We start from the raw sequence: 21,364 nt of genomic DNA, 5'->3' as shown, positions 1-21,364 counted from the left end.
GCTCATAAACTGTACACATCTTAATAATGTACTTTGCACAAAGTACAAAGGGAAAAATGTGGAGTTCTTGTTATTTACAGGTTAATATGCAAATGCGATCATTTTACTGTTCCGGCCCTCTTGAGATCAAATTAGGCCGAATGCGGCCCCTGAACTATAATGACTTTGACACCCCTGGTCTATAGCTATTCAATTTAATTTATGGAGGGAAATTCAGTGATGTGGTTGTTTTTTCGTGCACGTCCGCAGCACAGCTTGGTAGGATAAAAGGACAAACAAAATATGTTGGCACATGCCCATAAGTGGTCTGGAGTGGTCTTGATGGTTTAGATATTCAACCTGCACTTCAACACATGTAGGCCTGGGTGGTTTGTTATTATTTCTGTTGGAGAATATAAGCTAGAGGCCTTTTTTGTGCCAAATTTGTTCTTCACAGGAGAGAAACTGTCATAGCTGTGTTCGTTTGTCCCACCCACTCTGTTGAGAGGAGGCTGTCTCAAGTAACACTATCAGTGCTGAGCTTTGATCTTTAATTTACAGTCACGTACTTGGAGGGAGAATAATCAGAAGAACCAGATCCACTGTCATGAATGCAGCTGAAAAGAGTTTCTGTACATAACCTGTACCATTACAACGCCGTTACAGACCTTCAGAACCACAGCACCTTTACACATTTGGTAAGTTGTACCTCTTCAACTACTTAAAGAAATTCGATACAGAGACTGACCTATCAACATTTAATTCTGTTCAGAATTTTCAGTTTAAGTACCAACAGGTTTGATCAGTGCAGAATGAAAATTCATATTCCGCTATTGATTTTTTTTTGCTATTTGGAAGATTTGAAAGTTACACTTTTATTTAGTCTGACATCAAGTCAGTCATTGTTCTAAAGACCAGGGTCCAATGTCCAGTTAGACGCTAAAAATCATAAAGTAATTTAAGTAGTAAGTGATATCAAGTTGTGCATCTTTATTACTATAATAACAATAACTGTAGTTTCAGTCCAGTTGTGGGTCTGCTTTCAAAGATAAAGGGTAATATGTCAGAGATTTTAATATCATTAAACAGTAAATAATTAACATTAGGACACTTTTGAAATGCTGGATAAAAGATAATAATTGCGGACCCACAGTTTGTACAGCTGGATTGTTGATCTTTTTTTTTCTTTTTTCTTTTTTTAAAGCAGAAGTAAGCGATCCGGTTGTTTTGGCTAATGCTGCGTTCCAGGCAGGCTTTTGAAACCGTAAGTTACAGCTTCAAGTCATGACATACGACTTTGTAGCGTTCCAGGCAACCCACTCGTGTTTTTCCGACCTGTTTTACCGGTGAAAGTCACTATAACGGCCACTCGTAACTTCCGACCCGTGAACTCGTACCAGATCGAACTGGTACAACTTCACAGGTCGGAAAAACACGAGTTACGAGTTGCCTTGAACGCACCATAACTTCTTGTCAGCCGATGGAGTTAGCAGCCCCCGCCCTCGTCATGGATCTATTGGTCCTCGTCCCTACGTCACCACATTCAGGCGCATCCCTTGGCTGCACACACAGAGAGGACCGCCCCTTTATGCCGTTCTCTCTCCTCATTGGATAAAAATTATAGGATACGAGAAAAGTTTTCTCCTGGGCTCAGAGCAGAGCAGAGTGACTGACAGACCCGTGTTTCGGTCCAAACACTCTATGTAAGTGATTGCTGTCGGAAGATATAACTATTTAAGACAGGGGTGCTCAGATCGCGAAGACAGTTTGGGTCGATCGCGTGATGAAGAACAAAAAAAAAAAAAAAAAAAATTAAAAACACAGTTGTCTGGACAGCAGGCATTTTTCTCTCAACCGACCTCAAAAGCGAGAGACAGACACAGGTTCACATACAGACAGGGGCGCACGGTAAATGCAGCTGCAGCGCCACCGCCGCCCCCCCCCCCTCCGCATAGTCCGACCAACTGGACGACCAAAAATTGGTAGATCATTTTGACTTGGTCACTTTAAAAGTAGCTCTCAGGCTGAAAAAGTGTGAGCACCCCTGATTTAAGACTTATATTAACACAAAAATATTGCTTACTTCTGCTTTAATTAAAAGAAATAAGACTGTTTATTCATCCCACACACTGGACATTTGGTTATGGTTGTGTAATGGTTAATAATGCTATAAGCAGTTCTCATAGACTTGCGTACATGAAATAATTTGAAACGGATGTTGATGAGATGAGACATATTAGCATTGAAAAATTAAGTTTCAGATTTCTACTTTGTGCTATTTGTTTTTTAAGATCCATCTAAGGGGCTTGTCCAGGGGCAGTAGTTGCTCCATTGTCTCCAGTGAAGGACCAGTATGGCAGCATCAATGGCAGATCAATTCAGTGAGTCCATTTATTGATTGATTGAGAATTTCTACCATATGCGATCATTTAAACTAATGTTACAGTTCAGTAGCAAAGCAGAACATAGTTTGATGTTTCTCGATTATGCTATGTTATATTGAAGTATTTGTACACTTGATAAAATAATAATGGTAAATTCAACAAATACTTAAGCTAGAAAACTTAATTTTTTTTTTACTGAAAATGACACACTCCATACATAAATGATGATTTTTCTCCATCATCAAATGGGAAATCCCCAAGAGGCCTTGGAGTTGTTGTTTTTGTAGGGTTTCCTTTTCCACCTTTTTACCTCTTTGTTCATTACAATTAATGTTCTAATTACTTAATGAAACATATTAGTGAAGTAGGCTAAAAAATGGCTGCCATGGCCGCTGCATTGAAAATTCACGATGGCTCCATATCAAATTCTTTTCAGAATGCCTTTGGCTATGTATACCAAATTTTAAACTTTTATTTCAAAGTGCACACTTGCTTTGCTTAGCTGCTCCACTATATATTCTGTAGTCATCATCAGTCTCCAGTGAGGCAAAAGAGGAATTCACAAAGTCTATCTGTGAATGTGTGTGTGAAAGGAGGAATGCAACATACAGTGTCAAGGGCTTTGAGTGGTCCTAGGAACTAGAAAGGCGCTATATGAGCACAAGTCCATTTACAATTTACCATTACAGCTAATGTGTACCACACATAAAGATAATCTGGTTGATTTTGCCCAGATTTTCCCCCTTCTGACCAAAGACAAAAATCGCCCGATTATCTTAGGCTCTTAAGATTATCTTATGAGATTCTGCTGTAGTGTGTGGTGTGTTGAGAGTTAAATTCTCCCGACAATCGGCTCGTAAAACGGTCGGCGCCGACAATCGTAAATATTAAACATGTTCAATATTTACAATTGTTGGCCGCGACAATCGTGACCGTTTGGATCAAAAGTTGGCTTGTGTGTGGGGGAAGACAACAATCTCAAGTCACCGTCTCCGCGGAATGTGACATGAAATTGAATGTAATCAATAAAGAAGCAGTTGACTGCAGCACACGTAGCATAAAAAACCAGTGTGACTAACGGCTCCATGGCTACCACCGTCAGATCACGTTTGATCACGCAAGATTTCTGGCGTGGGGGACGAGATTCTAGTGTGTTATCAGACAAATCTTTATGTGTGTGGTGTGCTGTATTTGGAATATCGGCGCACACCACCACACACAACACGATCAAAACTGTTCAATCAAAGATTTTTTATCTTCATGTGTGGGGTCTCTCACAGATAAAAAATTGGTTGAGATTTATAAAATCTTTATGTGTGTGTGATGATGGTGAATTTAAAGTATGTTGGATAAAGAGAACTCAACGTAGTTGTAGTTACAGATGATGATGAAATATGTTTAGAAAAAAGGAAAAACATTCAGTGTCTGTAGAAGACCAAATCAACTCAAAATTTTACATTGGAAATCATATCTCTCTCTCAACAGTATAAGTATAACACTGACTCCTGTCCAAGATCAAAATAGAGAGAAGGCATTGGGGTAAACATTGCCTCTGCAGGTCCCTGCCAATGGGACTGGGGATGGAAATTAGCCACTTGGCTACAATCCCACATATTTACATGTCTGTCAATGTCCATCAATATGTAGGTACTGTTCCCATTTTAAAAAAAATTTATAAATCTGAAATCTGAAATGCAGCATTTTTTAAGTTAAAGCTGTGGTCAACGTTGAGAAAGATGATGAGAAAGATTTGAACCCCCCCACACACACACATACACACACACCCCTCACCTCCATGATCCCTCCTCTCCGAGCTTGTATCGCCCTCCCCTCTGACCCTCTTAGCGACGGCAGCTTTAACAGTCATAAGCCAGCATTGGCATAATAAAAGTTATCTATGACACAAGGAAACTTCCACAATAAAAAAGAAAGATTGTATCAGCATCGCTTTTCAGGCCCAAATCTTGGCGGAGCTTTATCAGTCAATCTGTGTTTACTCTGCTTTGATCCCTCAGTTTCAGCTTTCTTTCAGCCTTTGTCGGTGGGGCAAGCAGAGGCCACTTGCTGCTGTTACTCTCTTTCTTCTCCATACCTGAAACTTGTGGAGCTGAATTGCTTACATACCACTTGTAGTTTCAAATGCGGAAGGGGATTGGGGCGAGGATTGGATGGAGGGTACGAGAGAGAGAGAGTGAAAATTGGAACAAGGAGAAACCATATGGCTGCCATGGCTGCCATTGGTCAACTCAATTTCTTTGCAGGCCTGCAGCTGCGAGAGAATGTTTTTGTTGTTGTTGTTGTTGTTGTTGTTTCTTTTTGCTCTTCAGCTGTGCAGGTCGTACTATTGGGCCATAACTACCAAATGATGTTAATAATAATGATTTAAAATCTTTGACCACAACAGCAGGGCCATGATATTTCCAGTGAAAAAATATTGTCTTTTTTTTTTTTCCTTTTACAATGCTACACATTTTAATCACATCTATATCAGTGCAAATATGTTTTTTGGTTCTTTAGAGGAAAATAATTTGCCAACAACCATCTGTATTGCAGGCAACTCCACAGAAAAGGATTATGTCAAAAGTTCCCCTATGGAGGGACACGATGTGGGACTGATACAGTGCAGGCGCAGCTTTCAATTTTTGCCACCTACCAGTGAGTGAAACTGCACCAATAAAGAACTCTTCTGATGTTGTTATCTTATGTATTCAGTGCATAGCCAATATGTCATTTCTATATGTAATGTAAGAAGATTGTTGCACTGTGACAGTTATAGATTTCTATGAAAAACACTTGAAAAGCTAACATTTCATAAAACTTTAAATTAGCTGTATTTACATCCATGTTTGATGGTTCATGTTCACAGACTTGTACATGAACACATGTTCATCATTATCTGTACTGACAACAGGAGCAAAATATGAACCCCCTCATGAATGTAGGTGCTGGAGGTGAAAAACTATTAAACTTTTAACGTATCTGTTTTTCTCCTCAGTGTCTGAGCTGAGGGTTGTTCTGCTGGGGAACAGCTGGTCTCAGAGGAGTTCAGTGGGGAACTTCATCCTGGGAGAGACTGTGTACAGCACTAAGGAAGAACCAGACTGTTGTCTGAGAGTCAAAGGAGAGTGGAAGGAGAAACGAGTACTTCTCATCAACAGTCCAGATCTGCTGCATCCAAACATCTCTGGTGACAAATTGAAAGAACATGTGAAAAACTGTGTGAGTCTCTCTGCTCCTGGACCTCATGTGTTGCTGCTGGTTCTACAGCCTGAAGACTTCACTGAGGAACACAAACTGGGGCTCTGCAGAGTCCTGAGCCTCTTCAGTGATCGACCATTTGATCATTCACTGGTACTGGAAACTCCCAGAGATCAGAGTTCAGGTTTGAGGGAGAATTACATGAACCATTCGGCCTTTCAAGATATGATCAGAAAATGCAGAGACAGGTGTTTGTCACTGAAAAACCTGGAACATCAAGAGATTATGAAACAACTTGAACAAATTAAAGAGCTGAACAGCAGACAGTGTGTGAGCTCTGATCTGTTGAACACAGTAAGTCCTGGTTTTACTAGAGGTCAGCAGCAGAAACAGAAGAGAACAGCTCCTCCACCACCACCAATAACACATGGAGCTGCTGGTAAGTGAAGAAAATAGGTTAATGACCATGACTTGGCAGAACATGATTTTGACTTTATAGTCATTAATTATTTTTCCTTATTTTACAGGATTGAAGCCAACCGTGGGGAATGTCCTGTCCAACCAGAGTAAGTGAATCAAATGACTAAATTACAATTCAAATAAGTTGTACAGTTCCATTGAAGTTACTGACATTATTCACATGATGACTGTGAGGTTAAAGTAGCTACAGGCTTCCAGTTTTAATATAGAGGGTCCTAATGTGCACATCAGATAGACAGTGTCCGTCCTGGGTGAGGGATCCCTCCTCTGTTGCTCACCCTGAGGTTTCTCCGATTTTTCCCTGTTAAAAGGGTTTCCATGGAGTTTTTCCTCAGTGGATGTGAGGGTCTAAGGACAGAGGATGTTGTTACGATGCCATGTAAAGCCCTTTGAGACAAACTGTTTGTAAAAACGGGCTATACAAATAAAATTGCCTTGCCTTGCCTAAACTGTAACTCATTTGATCTATATTTGCTGAACCAAGGAACAAAAGGGCTTTATAGTCAAATTAAAAATAAAACACAATAACCACGTGGTTAAATTACTGACTCCCATTTTAAATGTGGTGTTCATGTAAACATGAGATGAACAGAGTTTAATTGAGTGAAAAGAGCTTTGCCCCCAACCCACTTTTACACACACACACACACACACACACACACACACACACATACACACACACACACACACACACACACACACACACACACACACACACACACACACACACACACACACACACACACACACTTTACAAACACTGAAAATAATATTTTTTGTTGATACTGTGGAGATGTAAATAATGATCAGACCAGAGATGGAAGTGAGTCGAGTCCGTTTACTCTCCACACAACTAAAAACACTGAAACTGACAAGTTGCTAAGAAACCATAAACATTCCGGAACCGACATGAACTCTTGGGTTGCTAAGTGACCATGTCAGCTCTTAAAGGTACAAGACCTCTGGTACTTGGGTGAATGTCTTAACTATTGTGGGTCACCACAATGTAATAATATCGGATACAATGACACGGGAGGTAGATTTGTCAGTATTTATTGAAACAGTATTCTCATTGAAGTTAAAAAAAAATCTACATCTTTTTACAGCCAATGGACTGAGAATCGTGCTTCTTGGAGAAGGTGAAGAAGACAAGATGACTCTCTGTGACTTCATCACCAGTGAAAAAGACTTTGTATCTCAGAGAGACTCAGACAGCAGACAGTATGAAGCCACTGAAGGAGAGTGGAAGAGAAGCTCCTTCACAGTAGTGAACACTCCAGACATGTTCAGTCTGAGTGAGAAGACAATCAGAGAAGAGGTGGAGAGCTGTGTGACTCTTTGTTCTCCTGGACCAAATGTTCTGCTGCTGTTGGTGAAGCCTTCAACGTTCACTGAGGAGAAAAGAAAAACTCTGAACTTCATCCTGAGTTTGTTTGGTCAAGATGCTTTTAAACACTCGATGGTCATCCTAACACATGAAGAGACTGAAACAAGTGTCGATGAGCTGTTGACAAGTGTTGATCAGCTGCTTCAAGACTGTGGAGGAAGACACTACAGGATGTTTGAATATGACCACAAACTGTTTATGAAGAAGATTGAGAAAATTGTGGAAGGAAACAAAGAAGGTGAAGGAGGTGAAGGTAGCAAGGGAGGACAGTGCCCGCACATCCAAGACAGTGAGCAGGTGCAGGAAAAAGAACAACAAGAAGGAAAAATAAACAGAATGTCCGCACACTGCTATAATACAGCTCCCAAGAATGAAGGTGAAGGTATCATCACTGATATTGACAATAGAAGATCTGAATCTGAAATTAAAGATATAAAAGTACAGAATGTCAAAACAAGAGATGAAAGTCAGAGCAGAGAGCCTATCAGGATGGTTCTGATTGGGAAGACTGGCGGTGGCAAGAGTGCGAGTGGAAACACTATTTTAGGCAGAGAACACTTTAAATCTGAACTCAGTCAGAGATCAATGACAAAGTGTTGTGAGAGAGCAACAGGAGAGATTGATGGACGGTCTGTCATTGTGGTCGACACCCCCGGCTTCTTTGACACACATAAATCAATGTCCAATGATGAAGTAGAACAGGAGCTACTGAAATGCCTCTGGATGTTGACTCCTGGACCTCATGTGTTCTTGTTAGTTCTCCCCATCGGCACCTTTACAAGGGAAGACAGAGGAACTGTCGAAATTATTAAGAAAATCTTTGGTGTAAATTCAGGACGATACATTGTCGTTCTCTTCAGCAGAGGAGATGAGCTGGACAATCAGTCAGTTGAAAGCTACATAGAAAAAGACGGTGACGACTTTGTCAAAAACCTGATTGAAGAGTGTGGCGGTAGATTCCATGTTTTCAATAACATTGATAAGACAAATCGTGCACAAGTCAGTGAGCTGTTGGACAAGGTTGAGACAATGATGAGAAACAATGGTGGTAGCTGCTACAACATAGAGCAGCTAAATATTGAAAGAGATGTTCAGAAGATTATGCAAGACATAGAAGAGATCAGGAGAGAGAAGAATGACCTCAAAAGAAATCATGATGATGAAATGGAAGCTCTGAAAATAAAAATAGAGGCTCAGGCTTCTGAAATGAAACAGGGGCAAGCTAAACAGGAAGAAGAAAGACAAAGAAACCAAAACATTGAGACAGAAATTATGGTGTTGAGACAGGAAATTGCGAACCTGAAGGCAAGTGGCAATGATAACAGATGCAGTATTCAGTGATGATACAACAGGTCACTAACTGACATGTCCACTTTCTGAGACTTCATTGTCATGAATGTGTCACCCACATTGTGAACAGTGATCTTGAACAAAGAAAATCACTCTCTGTGTCCCACATCATATGCAGTCCTCAGTAGCCATCCTGGATTATTGTCTGTAGTTTCCTTTATTGACACACACAACCACAGACCTGTATAGGAATATTTTCTAGATTAGGGATTGGATTGTTTTTTTGTTTTTTTTTTGTCTTTTACTAGCTATTGATTTAGTCATTTTGGATCTAGTTGATTATGAATCAGAGCTCCAAATTACTAATATATCCTGTCTTTGTTTAGAGTGGTGCTCCAAGGAACTATGTTGTTATGTAATATGAATTCATGATTTATTCATTATTGCTTTTTTAACCATTTAAAAGCCATTTAACCATTATGCCATTTTTACCATTATGCCTACATAATAACAAATAATTTACATTTTAAAACAATCATTTAAGTGTATAAAATGCAGTCGATTACACAATTTGCATATATTTGTATTTGGTTTCTTTAAAATCAGTTTCATAAATTCGATATGTATTTCTACCTAAAAAATCAACTGTATGAAGGCAAATCTAATCTGATATTAAAAGTGTAATGATTATTTTAAATAAATATTTTTTTATACATTTTACATTTGTGTGCAAGAAAGATTCTTTAATTTTTGTTTAATCTTTTTTTAATGTGATAATGCATTTATTGTTTTCTAAATAAATCGTGTTTCAACCTGGACTTTACTCTGATATTTCTGTGATTTATGCCAACTTTGGACTTATTAGAAAATTCTGACAACCTGCCCATGCTCTCTGCAAATAAACTACTGCAACACAGCACTGGTACCAATCCACTTTAAAAAGCTCTGTACAAAGATGTAACAACAGGTATATGAACTGTTTTTGCTGCTTTCAAGAACATTAATTTATTTTGTGCAGATTTTGCAATAATGAATTAGACATTTAAAATGTGGTCAGAAATGGAGCTCATGGTCAGAAAAAGTGTGGAATGAGAATAAATAGAGCTTGGGTATGATATAAAAAAAGAGATGTGCTTGGCTCTGGTGGAAAAGTCAGAGATGAAAGTAGTTTAATGAGGTCTGTGTCTACAGTTTTGAAAAGAAAAGAAGGTTTCATTAAGTATTTTTTCACGGGTGAGGAGGACGTGATGATTAAGACTCAAATGTGCAGTCAGATTATAGAAAACGCACAACTGACATTTTTCATCCAAGTTTATACAAAATATCTTTAAAACAGCTTGATAATCAGGGATGGTGAAAATAAACTTTTGTTATAAAGTTACTGTTGCTACTGTGTCTGTAGTGTGTCTTCATGCCTCATAATAAATCACTTATGGAAGATGAAATCTGATCTGAGGTGGAATATATTAGTAGCTGCTCGTTAGTTTGAGAAGAAGAAGCTGAACAACACGTTTCATCTATATGACAGGATATGGACTGTGTGTTCCTACAGTGTGTCAGTCAGTAGAGATCAATCAGTGTCAGTATAGTCAGGTGTGTGTCCATGTCTCTGTCTGTGCAGGTGTTGGTCTCACTCTGTTCTGCTTCTGTTGACTGTTGTTTTACAGCCACTCACACTCAGCAGCTCTCTTCATGTCATCAGTCTTTTTATGCATTCATGATCTTTTCACCTTATTTCCTGTTCTCACTTGTAGTTATATTTGATGTGTGATTTTTTTTTCAGTATGATTAATTGTCCATGGTTTCTTGTCAGGTCCTTTGTGATGGAGATAAAGACGCTGTCGTGGAGTTTCAGTTATTTTCTGTGATGCTCAAGCTGCTGCTATTGACACACCATCTAGTGTCTCAAAGTGGTACTATTGGGTCGACAATTGTTGGACAAGACTGTGTCCAACCACCAGCAGATGGCAGTGCACCATTATATTTTACCCTGCAACAAACCCTTCAGAGGTGAAGTTCACAGTCAAACTGCAGCTTACAGCTTAAGTTCACATTCAATCATTCAACAGCGAGGATCATATTTCATAAAAGCAGCAGCACAAACGTCCAGAAGCGTTTCTTCCATAATGTAAATGTACTGATAATATTCTGGCATCTTAACATTTTTATTCACAACTCATATTGACTGTTTTGTGTTTTAACATGGATAAAATGATACACACTAATACTCTCCCACTCTCTTCACTGTAGGCTAATGCTTTGTTTACCTCAAATCAAGCTATTGAATGTTTACAATTTGTTAGAAAGTCAGCATCCAGAGTTTAAAACTAGGAGGTTCTCACACATTACAACAGCCTCAGTTCTGTTGCGAGTATCAGCCAAGTCAATTCTATTTCTGTTTCACAAAGCAAAATGTTTTGCATAGAACAGAACTACACATTCTCTTCATAATGGCTAAAGTAGGCTATTCACTGTAGGTCTACATACGGAGTCCCCAACAGTGCCAGTTCCCAACAGTTGACTTGTATCTGTATTAAAAACAGCAAACTAACTTAATGTCATTTCATTACTGTTTCCTTTACTCATCGTTCTCCACCGTTTGAGACTGGTCCTCCTTAAATGACATCTTCATGTTCTTCTTCTTCTTCTTCTATGGTTTAATGACACATGAGTGGAGCCACACATTGTTTATCTGGAGGAGCTTCATTTGGATATTCAACAAGTATTTTGACATAAGCATCATGGATTTAGCTGCAAACCCTAAAGTCAAACAGAAATGTAGTTTTTATTTAGGCTAAATGTTTAAAGTCAATGAATGACTCTTCTACTTCTTCATAAGATAGCCTATGTGTGTATTATTAGGCTTAAAATATAATAGTGACATAAAATGATAGTAAAAAGCCAATTTAATTGTTAATTACAAATGTCAGAAATGCCATGATTGTGTAACCCACGTTAAGACTTCTGTATCGGATTTTACTGAGCAATTAAAAATCACGACTGACATTGAACTACACATGTGTTCAATTGGTTGTTTAGAGGAGACCGGTCTAACCAATCAGAGACCGTCTAGTCTGTTTACGTTTGGTTTGGCCCATAATACATCCATGGTTTGGCCGCGAAGCGAGAGCGTGTTTCCGGGGTCCAAGCGGAGAGGCGGGAAGGGCCACCACTACTACACCGTTGCCGTCGAAGAAAAGAGTCAATACACGGTAAAACAGAAAAAAAAAGTCAATGAAACTCGAAGAGAGTTGTCTTAGATTATGTTTATTCGTGTTTTGCTCAGAATTCTGTCAGATAGCAGTTAAATTCTGCACAGAAAAAAGTCCGCTAGCTAACCAACCCGAACAGCTCCAGCTAATAGCCATGGCCCTGCTGTTCTTTGATGTGCGCTCCTCTGTACTGCTGGGGAGAGCAAGGTAACTTTTTAATTTGCACTCCACTGTGTGTTTTACATGTAAATGTTACATGTAATGTGCAGCTTTTGAAGTTTTTCATGGTGAAACCAGAGTTAATTGATGACAAAATACTTATTTTGTGGAATGTTTTGTTAGAGTTTGCATTCATGTACATGCAGTTGGTGAATTTCACATGCACCTAAAGCTGGTTGAGAGAGCATAAGCATGAGTTATGCTATTTTGGTTCATGTTCCATACTGTTCATAAGCTGTTGAAAGAGTAGATAGATTTGACTAATACTATACATAATGTAATACTACTAATACTGATTATTCCTCTGACATTCTTATCGACAGGTCCGTTTTTTGTTGTTGTTTATGGTGTATGCATCCTTTCATCGGTCCCTGGGATGTCAATCTGTATTGATGCTGTTGGTGAGCCTTCCCACCTGCAAAGATAGAGTCAAGAGACATGGTGTCGTGCTTCTCCTACGCTCAGTGGTGTGGTAGGCCATTTGCTAAAACAATACACTCACACTCACTCACACAAGCCGTAGGCCTATTCCTCCTCACGCATTTCCCCCAGGTGCAAGAACATACATTCCCCTGAACTTTATGGACTGAAACTTACTTTTTGTTTGTATTTATTTTTTCTCCTCATGGACTTTGGACTCAAATGACTATTTACCTTTTCCTTCCAGGGAGTGTGAACAGAGTGATAGGATGTTTTAGATCACGCCGCCATTTTCAAAATTCAGATCTGTCTACTAAATGTATTATACATTCACTGTGCTCCAGTAGCCACACTAACTGGACCACTGTGGATGTTATAGGCATTAACTCATCTTCAGGGTTTGTACGAGTGCTTGAAATCCCTGAAAATGCTTGACTTTTAATGTTGTGTTTTTAAGGTTTGAAAAATGCTTGAATTTGGGGTTTTAGTGCTTGCAAATATTTTAAATTATAATAATATATATTTCACAACAAATAGCAATCTGACCACAATAGACCGAAGAGAGAAATAAAATAGTCAAATTAAAAAATTAAATGAAACAGTGTTTGTCATCGAGACGCGCCACTACTCTACGGTCGAGGTAGATGGGGGTGTCTCAGCTGTCAGTTGTTCAGCAGAAGGCTGGAAGTTTACCCCCTGACGATTTGAAATGCTGTAATATTGGATCTAGGGCTGTCCCGATGATCATATTTTGAAATCAATCATGGACTTCATGATCGATTACCTTGGCAACGAACGAAGCTTCGAATTTTTTGGGTCAGCCCTAATTGGATCATTTTCAGATATGACTGAAGTCACGTGGAAGCCGGCGTGTTGGCAGTAAGCCCCCATAAGTTGATGACATAAGGAAAAAATAAATAAATAACCCATCCATAGATAGTATTGATCGGTCAAAGTTCTTATCAGTTAATCATCCCTAATTAGAAATTACTATGGAAAGCTGCAGATAAAGCCAAAAGAAAAGAATGCAACAACTTTTTAAATTAATTTAATGATTGATGTTGTTTTATATGCAATAACTTACAGGCTTTGTTAGTTTCGGGTTCAGTACAGTGTGTGCAATAAGTTCATTACTATAAGTTCTCAGTAAACACTGAACCAGTCCGTCCCTCGACTTGTACCGATTAGTGTATTTGACTTTGACAGGCCTGCTCTAAATCTATAAAAATGGCTTATACGAACAACTGGTACACTTTGCATCTGTGGCCATTTTCTTATTTGAGAGAGTTTTTTTCTTTGTATGTGTTTATTGTTATTATTGTTATTATTATTATTATTATTATTATTATTATTATTATTATTATTATTATTATTATTATTATTATTATTATATTATTTGTATATTTGCATCCATAAGACTTGTTGCTTCTTGCTTTGCCCAAAATGAAAACTACAATCAGTGATTTCAAAGTCAGGAAAGTTAACCTTTCCACTCAAACTCATGTCATATGTTCACGGTTTAAAATGCACATACTGTAAAAGGAAAAAAATCATTTTTAACCCACAATGTACCGGTAGCTACTTGTCTGGTTTCACTGGTGTACATCTGAAAATCATATACGGTACCAATATGTCAGCAAAACGCCATTTTGAAGCAACTGGTACACTCCATTTTGAAAGGAGGTGTTTTAATGGCAGCCACTTTGAAGGAGGTGGCATCCGTCTGTTATTCTGTCCAATCAGGTTTCTGGTTTTGTCCTGACACACCTTCCTCCTATCGGCTGCTGTAGCTCAGCTCTCAGTGAGTCAGTTTCCAACATGCAGTCTGTTCTTCACTTCATGAGCTCGGAGGTGAACTGACGCAGGAACGAATCCAGGTGAGTGGCATCAACCAGAGACATGAGAAAAAATAACAATATACGTTTGGTAACAAAAAATAGAATAAATAAAAGCTGCAGTAACGATTTGAGTCCTGCATGTCACTGTTCTGTTTGTATGTTTTTTTTTTTTTTTAACTATATAACATTATTTGATTAACTAGTATTTTGTGTATAAAATGTTACATATAGTAATTAAACTGTTAACTGAGAGCTGTCTCTTATTTTTAGTGTCCTCTGTTCACTTGTGATGATGTGAGGTCAGAAGAACCAAAGACACAGACAACAACTGTAACTGACCTACAGGCCTACAAGTCGTAGCAACAGCAACAATATCTGGTAGGTATGTCCAGTTGTTAAAGAAAATATAATAGTTAAATAATATGTTTTTATTTGTTTTTCATGAAGTGCAGGGACTTATTCAGCTCACGAGGATAGAAATGTGATTATAAAATGGTGATTATCTTATGTGATTAGAGATCTGAGATATTGGTGCCTCTATTACTTTATTGGTCATCATATAAAACACAAATACTCCTTATTCCATAGTACAGAGTCCAAGACAGAGGTGCACGTAGAAATAAAAATATTAATTGAACTACCTTTGCACCTTCAGATGATAAAACCTTCCTGATTGATTGTGACAAACAGCTGTAGAGCGCCCCCTAGAAAATCCTAAGAAGTCACTTTCCCTGTGTTTCACCCACATGTACAATATTCAGGATGCATATGCATGTAATTATGTTTAATTTATTATTTTGTTGCCTTTTTTCACCAACTGTATCAAAACAGTTCAAAGATACTGTTTGAACATGTGTTTGATGTTTTATGTGTTGTTCATATCAGTGACTCTGTCAGAGTAAAGGTGATGCAAACACATGAATGCATTTAGCAAGATTTTTATATAAAGAACTATGGGTTCACAAAGTTTTCAACTTCAGATTTCCATCTGTTTGATGCAAATCTGATACAATATTTCAATCCTCAAACTTAGTTAACTAGATCGTCCACCAGGTGGTGCCAGATTTCTGTTGGCTTGTTTAACAATATGAGATAACAACTTGTTTGTGCTTTTGATTTAATTATGTAATCTTGTTTGATTAATTAGTATTGTGTGCATATAATGTTAGATAGGCTAATGAAACTGTTAACTGAGAACTGTCTCTTATTTTTAGTAACATCTGTTCACTCGTGATGATGTGAGGTCAGACGGACGACAACTCCAGAGACTGACAATAATCTGTTGTAAAAGTAACTGTAACTGTCCTAGACACCATGGCAACGTCAACAATGTCAGGTAGGTACATCCAGGTGTGTTGGTATTTGGCATCAATTTATCATGCAGTGAAGAAAGAAGATAGAGTTTATGGTCTGTTGGTGATCGAACATCAGATATATTCATGCTTCTATCAGTTTATTGTTCAGTATAAATATGAACCACTCCCCTTCTCATAGTACAGAGTCCAAGACCAAGGTTGACAAAGAAATAAAATACATTCACACAAGTATCGCTGTATCTTTTATGAATTTGATAGTCTTTGTGATTAGAGATCTGAGATATTCCTTCTTCTATCAGTTTATTGCTCGGCTTATAAAACACTCTTTATTCCATAGTACAGAGTTCAAGACAAAGGTCCAGAGAGAAATAAAAAAAAACATTCATAGAAGTACTGCTGCACCTTTTTATGTAAGAAAAAAGTCTGATGGTTTTACAGTGGTTTTAGTCAAATTTACCCAAGGATGATTCATCCATTCAATAAATTCCTCTTTTAGAAATGCTGAAGTGTTGGAGACAATCTAAGAGAGAGAATCGTTGTCTCTAAGCACTGTAGAATTGAGGAAATAAGTAGGTAAAAGTACATGTACAGTATATAATAATTACAGTTTAAGAAGTAACACTAACCTCAGTCTGCTGTGCATACAGAATAATCTAAGCGGTTATTTTTCAATTATGCTGCTTTATTGAACTGAGTCAGACTTTATATAACAGACACACAACAACCCTAATTGTGTTTCTCATATCACACATAGCACCATTGTAATTTAGATTTATTTTCTCCACAGGTAATATTGAAGATTAACAGAATATAAATAGTTGAATATTAAAAATGTAACCAATCTAACCGATTTCACGTGAATGCAGCATGAAAAATACAACTGAGTTGCTTGCGATCTACAACCGCACCGCTAGATGGGAGTAATTCTTACACAATACAGTATACCTTTAAGTTATACTTGTGTAATTGTTGATAAAAAAAATGGAGGGAGGCCAACATTATATTGATACTACCACTATTGATACAGATATCAGACAGAACACAAGGGAATTAATACATAAGTTCATTTTCCTTCTTTTTTTATTCATCACAGATAGCCTGCTGCCCATGAAGCGTAGGAACAGCTTAGTCCATCTGCCACCTCATTGTAAGTCTCACTGTCAGAAATGTTCTTGTGTTTAAAGTCCCCCTCCCGTGACCATTTTTGGTTATTTTAAAACATTCTCTGTGGTCTTTAAATTGTGATTATGAAGTTTTTGGCCAAAATCACAAAACCTGTGCCATTTCCGAGGGCTCTCCTTCTGCACAGCACCAGCAGCTCATTAGCAATGCACCTCTGGAGGGTGGGCGGAGACTGTGCTGCTCTGCACCCGCCCAGCCACCCCCTCGCTGACAGCTGGACACTGTACAATTACCGATTCAGCGCGTTTAGCGTAAAACTGCACACTGGGATTCAATCCCAGACTGGAATATAGTCCTTGCTCACAGTGCAAGCTGCTTTACCAGGTGAGCTATACCTATTATACCAAGCCTTTCACCTCTGAGCCAGATGCAGAGCGGGGCGGGAGCCTGTAGCAAGTAGTTCCCGCCCCTGGAGTTGTGACACGTCAACCCCAGTCTCCCTGAAACGGCCAGTTTGCGTCTGCCATTGGTTCACAGCAATTTGAAGGCAGAAAAACTCAGAAATGCAATTTTGCACTTCCTTTCTGCTGATATGTCCTCTAACAAAAGAAAAATGCCACAGGAACATGTGAAAAGCACGAAAAACACGATTTTCATGGGAGGGGGTCTTTAATAACTGTGTATTTAATTGTAAAAGCAGAGCAATGGGAAAATACTTCCCTAGTTGCTGACAGAATTTTAAAAAAAAAGTGATGTTGAACACTGATCTCAGTTTAAACATGGTATGATTCATTGTTTTTCTCCTCAGTGTCTGAGCTGAGGGTTGTTCTGCTGGGGAACAGCTGGTCTGAGAGGAGTTCAGTGGGGAACTTCTTACTGGGAGAGACCAAGTTCAGCACTGAGAAAAAACCAGATCGTTGTCAGAGAATCATAGGACGGTGGAAGGAGAAACAAATAGTCCTCATCAACACTCCAGATCTTCTTCAATACAATGTCTCTGAACACAAACTCACAGAACACTTAAAAAGCTGTGTGAGTCTCTCTGATCCTGGACCTCATGTGTTCCTGCTGGTTCTACAGCCTGAAGACTTCACCGAGCAACATAAACAGAGGCTCAACAGAGTCCTGAAACTCTTCAGTGACCAATCGTTTGATCGTTCACTGATACTGATATCAACACCCAAGAAGAAGCAGCCAGATCTCATGGAAAACTATATGCATTATCCACAGATAGTTGAAATGATCAGAAACTGTAAATACAGGGTTTCCTGGCACCTTGATCTTGAAGAGCTGTTAACACGATTCACCCAAATTATTAAAGAAAACAATGGAGATTATCTGAGCTGTAATGATTTTGATGATCAGGATTCAGGTTTAACTAAGACACCAAAGTCTGAACCCATGAAAGCAGCTTTAAACCTGGTTCTGTGTGGGAGGAGAGGAGCAGGGAAGACTTCAGCAGCTGAGGCCATTTTAGGTCAGACAGAGCTTCATTCAGTCTCCAACTCATCAGTGTGTGTTAAACATCAGGAAGAGGTGTGTGGACGTCAGGTTTCCCTGGTGGAGCTTCCTGCCTTGTATGGAAAACCTCAGGAGGAAGTGATGGAGGAATCACTCAGGTGTATCTCCCTCTGTGATCCTGAGGGCGTCCATGGCTTCATCCTGGTCCTACCTGTGGGTCCCCTCACTGATGAAGATAAGAAAGAGTTAGAAACCATCCAGAACACGTTCAGCTGTGGAGTCAATGACTTCACCATGATCCTGTTCACTGTGGAGTCAGATCCTACAGCTCCAGCTGTTGTTAACTTTGTCAGAGATAACAGAGACATCCAGGAGCTCTGTCAGAGCTGTGGAGGAAGATATGTTGTTGTCAACATCAAGGACAAACAGCAGATCCCTGAGCTGTTGGACACTGTGAACAAGATGAAGACTAAAGGATCCAGATGCTTCACAAAGGACATGTTCACCAGGGCTCAGATGGAGAGGGTTACAAGACTCATGGCTGAACTTCAGGACCTCAGACAGAAGAGTCAGATCAGAGGTTATGTTGAAAGTCCGAGCAGAGAGCCTCTCAGGATGGTGCTGATTGGACGGACTGGCAGTGGGAAGGGTGCAACAGCAAACACTATTCTGGGCAAGAAGTGTTTCACTCCCAGAATTGCACCAAAACCACCAACTGAGTCTTGTGAGACAGCAAGAGGAGAGATTGATGGACGACCTGTTGTCGTGGTCAACACCCCCGGCCTGTTTGATAAAAATCTCTCTGATGATCAAATAAATCAAGAGCTTCAGAAATGCATCAGCATGCTGTCTCCTGGACCTCATGTGTTCTTACTGGTTCTGCAGATCGGGAACTTTGCACCAGAGGAGAAAGACTCTGTGGAACTGATTAAGAAGGTTTTTGGGCAAAAGTCAGAAGATTTCACCATCATCATATTCACCAGAGGAGATGCACTGGATGATCAGCCGTTTGAGAGCTACATTAAACCTTGTCCACAATTTGTCAGACAACTCATAGAAGACTGTGGAGGAAGATATCAGGTCTTTAATAACAAAGACAAAACAAACCACACACAAGTCCCTGAGCTGCTGACCACGATCCAGAACATGGTGCAGAAAAATGGAGGAAGTTGCTACACAGCTGAGATGTTCAGATTGGAGAAGGAAGAAGTTCAAAAAGAAGAGTTACAGAAGACCATCAAAGGATTGCAGGAACAAATATCTGAATTGGAGCAGAAAGCCAAACAACATGGCAACCAACACCAGCCGAATGTGGAGGAGGAAATAAGAAAACTGAGAAAAGACATGGACCAAATAAAACAATCTGACAAACATTCTTGTCACATCCAGTGACGAGAAGATGGAACGTACCGAAGAAATTCACTCAGACAGGAGGTTTCTGTCTTTGCAATTCTGGGACACTACTGTATGGGTGTTTCTCTGTTTTCTTTATAAATGTTGAGTCGCAGACTTTGGCTCAGCTAATTGTGGCTCCATGTCACAATTTTCTTCACCCCTTTATCAGTTGCTGCTGTGTTATGACATGACAGTGTGTGTCATCAGTGTGGCCTCTTTTATATTATGTTATATTTAGTTTAGTTTATTATTAAGATCCCCATTAGCTGCAGCAAAGCCACAGCTATTCTTCCCGACAGTATCAAATATACAGTTGAAAACACAAAACATGAACCTTATAAAAATTAAAAACAAAAACAGAAAAAATGTTATATAAACTCTGTACTACTGTAGGCAAATGTTGACACAACATATATATATATATATATATATATATATATACTGAAGTCAGATTTTTTTTCTTTTTGTTGTTTATGGTTAATTTGTTGTATAGGCTATTTGTTGTATGTATATTATGCATATTTGTCGAAGTGATATGCAGTTGAATTGTATAGTGTTAGTGTTGCTGTTCTCCTTTTCTGACCCTTCTAAAACTCTAACATGACTAACCAACTCTTCCTCTGACTGTACTTCTCTACCTGATCTCCTATACTTTTTAAATAGTAATAAGGTTTCATTTTGCTGTGAAACTGGAAATTGGATTTCATAATATCACAAAGTTGAGTACTGTTACTTGCTCTGTGTTCAACCCTAATTCATGAATAAATGATTGACTTAAAGCTGTTGTGGTACTGGTCGTCTTTGAAGAGTGAAGACTGTGTGTGTGCATGCATATTTTTTTATGTAATATATGTTTTATAGATAGTTTTCTACCAGAGAAGTGTCTCTAACTGAGGCTTAATCTTTAACATGATGAAAAAGATCTTGGATAGAAGATAATAGCTGTTACTGGTCTCTTCTAAAGGTCCTCTGTGAGTGTGACCTGGGGAAAAATATCCTGGTTATCCTCATCAGATTTGTTTGTATTGTGTGTATTAACTCCTTTTAGAGGTTTCATCTCTGTTCCCTCTCATGATGCTGGAGTCAGATTTCTCTCTGTAGTTTGAGACACCGACCTCAAACCACATCATGGTTAAAGATGTTCTACTGTTTGTCCAGTAGGTGGAGCTCTAACACCAGGTAGAGAGACCGTTGATCATCTCCACCTCATGTGTTCCAGTCATTCAACAGTGTGAAATACTCTGATGTAGTTATTATTTGACAATGATACAGTTATATAATATAGACGAGTCACACACACCAACCTCTAACTACCACAGCATCTTTACATGTTATTTTATCTTCATCCAATGACCTTATTAGAGTGAATTATTTTTTGATAATCTGAATTAGTTTTATTCCAAGTATGTTTGGAAACAGAATGAGTCCAGTTCCTCTGGATATTCATAAATACAGAAAGACAGTAGGTTGGACATTCAGAGGAATCAACGTAATGAAGCAGGTTACTGCAGCAGAGTTTGGCTATTTTATTATGTATGTACAAGAGTATGAATAAAATTATGAATAATGTAGAGGAGTTTATGGTTGTTTCCAGACACTTACAAAAAAAACTGGCACCATCGATTGTTGTAATCCGGAGACTCGCAGGACAGGAAGTGGACCA

The 21,364-nt window shown here is 38.8% G+C and overlaps 1 protein-coding gene across 1 annotated transcript; it reads left to right on the top strand.

Annotated features, from left to right (window-relative positions):
* Window positions 1-2,273: 2,273 nt before the first annotated feature.
* On the top strand, window positions 2,274-19,793 carry LOC146980799 (GTPase IMAP family member 8-like). The gene is made up of 2 exons (XM_085785785.1): window positions 2,274-2,360; window positions 17,654-19,793. The coding sequence occupies exons 1-2, from the start codon at window positions 2,333-2,335 to the stop codon at window positions 19,696-19,698; spliced, it is 2,073 nt and encodes a 690-aa protein (XP_085641911.1). The 5' UTR covers window positions 2,274-2,332; the 3' UTR covers window positions 19,699-19,793.
* The last annotated feature ends 1,571 nt before the right edge of the window (window positions 19,794-21,364 follow it).

Source organism: Trachurus japonicus, chromosome 9 (assembly GCF_045865225.1).
Source record: "Trachurus japonicus isolate A0001 chromosome 9, Traja_1.0".
In the NCBI taxonomy this organism is placed as follows: domain Eukaryota; kingdom Metazoa; phylum Chordata; class Actinopteri; order Carangiformes; family Carangidae; genus Trachurus; species Trachurus japonicus.
The sequence above is the reverse complement of the archived record's forward strand: the minus strand, read 5'-3'. Positions and strand labels throughout refer to the sequence as shown.